The sequence below is a fragment of the Gossypium hirsutum genome, chromosome D05 (genome assembly GCF_007990345.1).
Source record: "Gossypium hirsutum isolate 1008001.06 chromosome D05, Gossypium_hirsutum_v2.1, whole genome shotgun sequence".
NCBI classification, from domain to species: Eukaryota; Viridiplantae; Streptophyta; class Magnoliopsida; order Malvales; family Malvaceae; genus Gossypium; species Gossypium hirsutum.
Genome location: NC_053441.1, coordinates 15,969,182 through 15,978,141, shown reverse-complemented (window position 1 = coordinate 15,978,141; position 8,960 = coordinate 15,969,182). Strand labels below are relative to the sequence as shown.

General features: G+C 35.5%; 2 protein-coding genes across 2 annotated transcripts; both read right to left on the bottom strand.

Annotated features, from left to right (window-relative positions):
• Positions 1-987: 987 nt before the first annotated feature.
• LOC107903186 (branched-chain-amino-acid aminotransferase-like protein 1) lies at positions 988-1,956 on the bottom strand. The gene is made up of 3 exons (XM_016829229.2): positions 1,852-1,956; positions 1,463-1,534; positions 988-1,292 (listed from the first exon to the last, which is right to left on the bottom strand). The coding sequence occupies exons 1-3, from the start codon at positions 1,939-1,941 to the stop codon at positions 1,164-1,166; spliced, it is 291 nt and encodes a 96-aa protein (XP_016684718.2). The 5' UTR covers positions 1,942-1,956; the 3' UTR covers positions 988-1,163.
• A 3,653-nt stretch (positions 1,957-5,609) lies between these two features.
• Positions 5,610-8,392, bottom strand: LOC107905712 (protein CUP-SHAPED COTYLEDON 3-like). The gene is given in 3 exon segments (NM_001326960.1): positions 5,610-6,389; positions 7,048-7,322; positions 8,104-8,392. Coding segments are annotated over 3 exon segments (1,188 nt in total). The 5' UTR covers positions 8,306-8,392; the 3' UTR covers positions 5,610-5,678.
• Between the last annotated feature and the right edge of the window lie 568 nt (positions 8,393-8,960).

Below are 8,960 nucleotides of genomic sequence, written 5' to 3'. Positions count from 1 at the left end.
TAATAGTTAAATTGTGAGTATTATTATAAATGAGTTTGGTTGATATATATATATTGGATTGTGATTTAAATTTGCAGGAGGTTTAAGCAAAATTAAGCAGAAATGCTGTCGAAATTTTTTTTAAAAAAACTTAGTAATACCTCATACTCTGTTCCGAGCCGGAATACGAGTAAGGGGTGTTACACATGTACTCCTGCAGCCATGTACTCCTGCAGCTCCTGAGTTAAAAAAAATCAAACAGTAAGGAGTTTCTAGAACTAATCAAGGTTCCAAAACTGAAACACCGAAACCATTAAAAATTTAGCTAGAAGGTCTATGTAAGTATGTGCACCTTCTCGGGACGAAATTGTGCAACAGATATGATTTTTGGAGTTTCCACCGACCTTTCCAAAGGAAGTGCCTGTTTCAGATGTAAACTGGTAAGAAATCACAGATGAATGGCACTAAAAAATATAAAATGCACTATGATTGGTGATGAATAACGAGAAACAGAACCTAAAGTCCTGAAGTATCACAAGGTGGATAAACTCGCTTAATGCACTTAGGAATACCCCAAAGTTTCTCGATGTGAGACTGAGTCCATGAAGAGTTGACCATTACAAGATGTGCACAAGATCCCACCATTACAAAATGTGTTTGGAAGGACTTGTTAAATAGACTTGTTGTATATACTTGTTGGCATAAATTGTGAGACAAAAATGTATGAACAAATCCAAGAACAATAACAGCAATTGCTTATGCAATTCAATATCAAATCTTTTTAGATTTAATGTTTGGATTTTAAGAAGTTAAGGGGGGAAATCCCTTTCTTGGACTGGATAATATTTTGTACAAATGCAACAACAACAGGAACCAAACAAAATATAACCAGCAGTGGAAATTGATGCCCTGCTATTAAATCAAACTCTAAAAGAGAAGTAACTGGGACTCACTGAAAGAAGCATGAACAATATGATTAATAGAAACAACCCGAACATCTTTTATTTGATATGAAGGTTACTAACTCAGAAAAATATATATATGAAGGTTACTGGGCTAGCTACCATAATTAACACTTGTCTCGTGACAATAAACTTTAAAATATAACATAGGATAGAAGCAAATAAGGCCTTTTCATATGGTTCAAAGGAACTTCATCAATTATATGCAGTTACTTTAGAATTTCAGAAGTATTCCATATAAATGCTTTCGATAAAAAAACAACAGGATACCTCATCTGCTGCATGGAACTCAGATAAGCTAATTCTTCGTTCCATTAGCTCAAATTTTTCCTTTACAACAAGCTCCATAATCTGCAATCCAAACGGCATGAAAGGCATATCAGTGCCAATGATACAATATAAAAGTACAAATGAAATAGTTGAAATTCTCATGACAAAATTGTCTGCTTGAGACCAGGAAGTTCTGATATTTACGAGCCTAAATATAAATTACAGCTCAAATGAATGTTTAAGAAACTTACAGTTGCTCGAGTAATCCCAGGAAGACAATAATCAGCATGAGGGGTTAAAACACAGCCTTTCTTGACCAAGAACTGCAACGTAAAACATAAGAATGTTTCAGTTAGAGATTTTCAACTTTCAAAGCATATGCATTAGAAAAAAATCTTTTCCTTCTATAACCAACTAAATGCATTTGAACATTCCACACCATCAATGTTATCAGTTATCGAGATGAATGGCAAACTATGGTATTTTCACAGTTTTCCATTTTTGGTAAAAACAACGGAAAATAACCAAGAACAAAGATGAAGATTATTGATGCATATCGATACAATACTCAGTCTTAATGTTCCCCAAACCCCCAATTCATATATAGATCTAAGCTATTAGGGGGAAATCCTAGTCTTACAATGTTTGTGGCATTTGTTTCAGATACATAACCATCCTTGTCGAGCATGATTGCATCATTGGCATTCGCATTATTCCCTTCTATCTGCATTGGACCACACAAATCATTTTTTCCCCAAGAGATAGTTGAACAAAAATGCATATCTGGCATTAGTCTGAGAAACATAATCTCCACCATAACACAGGAAAATATACAGGTCATATCATCCATCATGGTTTACACCCTTAACCCAAACAAAACAAAAATATCCAAGCATAGAGAGAAAGGTCTACTGAAGCTTTCAGGTAAGAAAATCAGAAACTAAATACAGTTGTTATCTTGCGAAATTTGATTAATCAGTTGATGATACTGTCAGAAGCATTTAAAGATAGTAAGCCGTCAAATTGAGAACAATACTTGCTCGAAGCATGAAAGAATGAAAACAACATTCAAATCATAGATCAGATATTAGAACATCATCTACTCTCAGCTTTATCGTAAAATCAAATGAAAGTCCTGCATTGGACAATACCTTTGCCAGTATGTTATTAGAACATATTTTTTATGCTCCATGATTAAAGATTTTGTGTGATCATTCATACACAACAATCAGTGTTCATTTATCAGTGGGTTTATAATTTGTTTACTACTCTTTGTTTAACACAACTTGAATGGCAGATAGGTAAGACCAAAGTTTTCCTTAGAGCTGGGGTTTATTGAGAAGGAAAAAGACAGGGGATGGAGAAATGCAGTTTTATTGTATTTAACAGTAGAGAAGCACCGCACTGCACAATTTCTTAAGGGTGGGGGTGTCGGATTTTCTTTTAAACAGAAATTATTTCGATAGAACAGATTTCATAACTCACATCCTATTATCAGCCCAATATATACATATTACTGCTTATAATATCTCCAACTTTATCATGATTATTCAATTAAAAAATTTTTTAAAATAAACAATCGATTCAACTATCAGAAATAAACAACCGATGCTTCTCATGCAATGAAGATGATGATTTATAACCCTTTCTAATCATGCTTCAGAAAAGACAAGCAAATCAGCATGCAAAGCACCCACAATCCAAGGCAAAGACAGAAAACTAAAATGAAAAGTTCATCCATACCTCACGCCGAGACCGAGAGAACCTAATGAAGCAGTGGCTTTCAAACGTGTTGCAACAAATGAAAGGGAAAAAACGATCGACAGAGAAAATCGGTAAAGGCAGACGAGGAGAAATTATGAGGACAGAAGAGGAGAGGGTCGGGTAGGGAGGGAGGGTAAAACAGAGAGTTGGGGAGGGAAGCCGGACGTAATGTGTAATACTCGATTTGGGAAGGGATTAAAAAAGCAGGGAATTTGGGGATTAGGTCGGGATTGTATCACGCGCGTAATACCTATTACAGCGAACCAAACTCCGGAATAGGAGCGTAATGTAATAGGCGCGTAATCGGGGCGTAATGGATTAGCTAATACACTGAACCAAACACATTATATTAATGTGTTTTTTTCTTTTGGACAATGAGTATGAAGCGGTTAATGGTAATTGCCACACCTCATCCTACCCCGTCTCGCTTCATAAAATTATCATTTTATCTTTTTATATATATATTAAAATGGTAAAAATATAATAAAGTATTATAGGAAAAAAATTATATATTTTATATTTAAATATTTACTTCACTTTAAAAATATTGAAAATATAAAGAAAATTAGCAAAAATTAAATTAAGGTAGAGCAGGATGGGGTGAGGATGGATACATCTAACATTCATAAAGGTGTTAGTGGTTTTTAAGATTATATATCTATAATATTGTGGGATGAGTGGTGGAGTAAAGTGCATCAATTGTGAAATGGCGATGAATTTAGTAACATTTGCCCTCACCCCACTCCATTGCCATCCTAACATGAAAGGGAGTAGAATATGTTTCTCCTTGGACAAAGATGAGTTTGAAGATGTTTAGTTCATTGTTATCACCTTTAAGGCTTCCTTTGGATAGGTGATGTGTTTTGCTTTTGGTGAAATTAAAAATAGTGGTAGCGGTAAGACTGAATATTATAGTAGTGAGATTAAATTCAATGGTGGTATATGTATTTAGATTTAATCGTAACTGTGGTAGTGAGATGAAAATATAAAATGATTATTAAAGATATTAGTTTAGAATGTATTGATAATTTAATGTATAATTAAAATTTAATAATAAAATATAATTAGAATTATATTTTTATTAAATAACAGTTAAAATTATTAGAAATAATTGTATTACATCAAACAATGTTTTTTAATTTTTTATATATTGAAAAAAGATATTTTAATTTTTTTATGCCAATATTTTGAAAATTTTAAGTGAAAAGAAAGGGGAAATATATTTAAGGTAAGATTTAAAAGAAAGACAGAAAGAGTAAGGATGACGTACAACAAAGAAAGAACAAGGACGGAAAGGGTATTTCCACGATCAATTGGAGTTTGCAATTTTTACTGGATGGTTATGGTAAATCAATATCTAAAACAAAAATGGTTTATGGTAAAAGTTAAATTTCAGACGTCGGTGCATTCAATTACTGATGAACGTACGTTGAATAGCCAATAGATCATTGGTTTCAAATTCAGTAAATCTTCAATGAATCAGCTTTTTTATCTGTTTTCCTTGCATGCATTTCAGGGAGCCGAAGAAGAGAGTGAAAAAGAAAATGAACGACGACAAGTGAATCTACGTCTAATAGCTCAAGAAATTGATGATGACATCCACTATTCTAATCCAATAATGACTAATACCTCATAAATGCATGATATATCCATCCATCCATGCCCAAAACCTCTTGTCTCCCTACACAATGCCCCTACTAACTTTAGGTACAAGGTACAATGCCCAAAACACCCTATTCCCCCATCCCCAGATGGCTACTTATAGCCTATAAGTGACGTCAAACATTGTAAACACCTTTCATTTCATCCCATCCCATCAAACAAAACCTTACCCTCGCTGCTCACTCATTTGCTTTGTGCATTTTCTTGTTTTGGTTTTAATTGAATTTATCTATTAAATTAAATTAATTCGATTAATTGGTCAGATGAATTAAATGTTTTTGAGCATTTCAGTTATCCATTAATTTTGTTTGAAATTACATCATTAATTAAATTAAACGAGTATATTATAGGCCCAATAAAAGAAATATCTAATACTTTATATAAGTCCAACATATAAAAATTAATATTTTTATAAATATTTTGACAATGAGCTTGAAAAAAATATGAAAACTAAAAATATTTGAAAAAACTTAAAATTAAGCTTTAAAAAGTCAACAAGAAAAATTTTAAACAAAGAATAGTAAAAAATTAATGTTTATAATGTAATGTTTGTTATTATATTTTTTTTGGTTCTTTTATTTCTTTTAAACTTTTTTGAATTAAACACAAAAATAAATTGTCATGAATTTTTTTTAATATTTTAAATTTGTTTTGAACAAAAAAACACATGCACAAATTTCAGTTGAACTTTTTTATTAAATCAATTAGCGATAATTCAATTAGAGCTTTTGCTTTTTCTTTGCCCTTGTCTCACACTCCAACCGAATTTTATATTGCAGCTCTTCAAGCGTACATCTGGAACGGCAGCAGCTTTTGGTTTTTTCTTTTATCACAATTTTAAGAAAAGCTGTTGGCAGAGCGGGCTGCGGGTTCTACAATACAAAGGTAAGTAGAACAATATTCATTAGAGCTGATAAATACTAAATTCTGCTCCAGATACACGTAAACGTAAATGTAGCGATTAAAACTCATCACCCAATCTACTGATATGGACATAGATAGATAGTAGGAATCCTATTCTTAACAATATTTAAGATTTTATCAATCTAGCGGCCCGGATTCTCCAGAGGCTGTGGTGGTGGGAGGATTTAAAATCATCTGACCGCTGGCCGTATGAATGGCAATTGAAGTGGACATGTCATGTGCGTTAGTGTCCCCCCGAGCAGTGCCCCTAACACCTTCAGCAAACCCCAACACGCTATAATCCATGTCGAAGAACAAAGGGTTTTGACATGGTGGGCTGGGATGAATCCTATCCATCCAGTTCAAGGTGTTGTTGGCAGCAGGCAGATTTAAATAGGAAAAATCAGCCTCTGCCTTACACTGTTTGGGAAAAGTAGCTTGTTCCTTAAATAAGCAATCTTGATGTGAGAGTAGGGACTTGAAGAGCATAGCTGCTGATGAGGTGGTGTTTGTCACAGCGTTCTTGTCGGTTGTGGCAAAAGTGGAAGTGGGTGAAAAGGAGGGTTGGAACCCATTAGATGGGAAGAGCTGGGATTGGGATTGTGACTCTGAGACAACTGGGTTTATCAGGCTTTTCAGGTCATTTTCATGGCGTTGAATCAAAAAAGAGTTGTGAGCTTGCATTAGAGTTTGAGACTCAGATTTTAACAACGGTGTCGGAGTTTCAAGCAACGGAGGCAAGAAAGTTGTTGAAGACGAAGACATTGCCAGTACATAGCTTTGACCTTGAGCAAGGGCATTCTTCTTCTCACTTGTTTTATGAAATATTCTGCAAATCACCCATTCTTCCTACAAAAAGAAAAAAAAACCATATTAAGTGGTAACAAGGGAAAGAATATTTAAGCACAAACAAAGCAGGTTATGTTAGAATCATTTAGTTTAGACTTTGGACCATTCTTCTCACTTGTTTTATGAAATATTCTGCAAATCACCCATTCTTCCTACAAAAAAAACCATATTAAGTGGTAACAAGGATAAGAAGATTTAAGCACAAACAAAGCAGGTTATATTAGAACCATTTAGTTTGGACTTAGGAACATGTTTCGCGGGTGCATGGTTTAGCCTTCTTTCTAATTAGTGCATTAACAGGTTAATTAACTACTAATTATGAAAACGGTGGTCGAAGGTGAAGCAGCTTTGTAAGAATAATTAAATGTAGAAATGGTAACTGCTACGTACTGACAGCCATATAACAGTGATGGAGTGAAAAACCAAACCAATCACATCAAAAACTACCCTGCTTCCTCTAGTGGTTAACAATAAGGTGAAAGTTGTCAAATCGGCATGCACGCAACACCATAATACCACCATACCCTCCTTATCAATTGCAGATGATCAGTTCCACAATATATATCGTATAAACATAACAAGTCAAACCCAGAAAGCGACAAACAAGTTGATTGAGATGAGATTCCCACGGCGCACGTGTGGCGGTGGGGCCCATTACCTTGCAGGAGGGGCGGCAGGAGAAGTCACCGTCCAAGCGGTACTCATGCATGACCCACTTGGTCTTCTCTCCACGGGGTGCCCTGCCCTTGTAGAAAACAAGGGTTTTTTTCATTCCCAAAAGAGCTCCGGTTGAGGCACTGTACACTTCCCTATCTTTGCCTGTGGCTTTCCAGTACCCAGCTCCAGTGGCTCTGTTTGTTCTCAGCCCGCTTGGGTATTTCCTGTCCCTCAAGCTGAAGAAGTACCACTCCCTCTCCCCCATTTTCGCAACATCTGATCACCGTTCACATCAAATTAATTGCTACTACACATATTTACTAGCTTCAACTAAAGATGGACAAGACTTTATATTTATATTTAATAGCGTATATATATTCATCAATAATCCTTTAATTTTTCCGTCTCTCAAGTGCACTAAATTTATGAATTGAGTCAGAATACTAATGGTATATATTGCATGACAATGAGACAATGTTCCAATCCTTTAAATAAATATATATATGGCGTTAAACCCAACATGTCTCCGAATTTTGGTGGACATGTTAACAGTTTACAAGACCCGTGCTCTTAGCAAGGGCTCTTCCGTTTAGAGTGTGCTGAAGGATTTCCTGGAAACATACTTACTAAACATTTATGTACTGCAACTTCCTCCTTACGAAATGCTCTAGGCCTATTTTAATATTAAATATCTCGGCGCTCGCTGGCCAACACAAAACTATGCTTCTTCATAGAAGAACAAAACCAAGATGCAACAGGATTATGAAGACACAACTACAGCTTAACTAGTCTACATTGTCTTAACTAGACTCCACTAAAAAGGAAACCAGCATTTTAAGCTTATCCAAAAAGAAAAATACAAGGGACATGGAAAAGAGCATCTTCTCAGGCTCAGCTGAGAAGAAAGAAACGGAACTCATCTGAGGAATCTATAGAAGCATCCAGTACGATGCTAAAAAAGATGCAATGATGTATGGCGGATAGAGAATATTCCGGGTAATATCATATAATCACGCTATTAATTTTGGCTTTGTCGATAAGCAAAACATATATATACCTGGAAGCTCCCAAGGTTCGCATCTGTTAAGGTCAACCTCAGCAATCTCCACTCCACAGAAGCTTCCATGAAATACCTTGGAAGCCAAATAAAAGGTTACCAGTTCCTCGTCAGTGGGGTGAAACCGAAACCCCGGCGGCAACCCATGCCCATTTACTTCCTCCTCGGCAAGTTCACTCAGAATTTCTTCAACTGCTAACATCTTCCAGCACAGCTATCCAACTTGTATGTCTTGCAATGAGAAAACAAGAGACGGGAAGTGAGAAAAGTTTGTGATTGTGCAACAAATGAAGGATCGTTGTGATTGGGGATGAATGGAATGGATAGGACAACGAGGGTAAGTAACATGCAAACTAAATATATATGAAGAGAAACACTTAAAATGAAGGAGAGAAGTTATTTTGAGAAGGGTTGATCTTAAAATGGTTTAAGGGTCGGGGGGATGCAGCTGCTACAGCGCACCTGAAAGGGCTTCCAAAACGGGGAAAAACTTAGAAGTGGTTTCTCGGAAAGACAAGAGAAATTGAAGTTGAGGCTTAAAAAAATCTAATAGGGATTCATGTTAGTTAGTCATTGGAGAGGAGGAGAGGGGTAATAAATGCAAATGCATAGTTGGTTGCAGATGGCAGGGATTTATGCGTGCGTATATGAGCATATTGGAGAGAGAAAAGAGAGATGGCTTCATATTGAGGTTCAGGTTCTCAGATCGGTAACAGTGAGATCATCATATCATCATCATTATCAGGGCTTAATTATTTATTTACTGCAAACAAAATATGAACAGTATTAGTTTAGCTGCTGCACAACAAGGCTGTCAGGTCTAGAACACACCCACCGGAATACCTTTCTTATTTATC

Bases quoted from the DNA above. Each gene is read 5' to 3' on its own strand.
- LOC107903186 (XM_016829229.2), bottom strand. From the start codon at position 1,941: ATGCAGATAGAAGGGAATAATGCGAATGCCAATGATGCAATCATGCTC. The intron at 1,535-1,851 runs GTAAGACTAGGA...TTTACGTTGCAG, and splicing joins AAACAAATGCCACAAACATT to TTCTTGGTCAAGAAAGGCTG. The intron at 1,293-1,462 runs GTAAGTTTCTTA...TTTGGATTGCAG, and splicing joins CTGGGATTACTCGAGCAACT to ATTATGGAGCTTGTTGTAAA.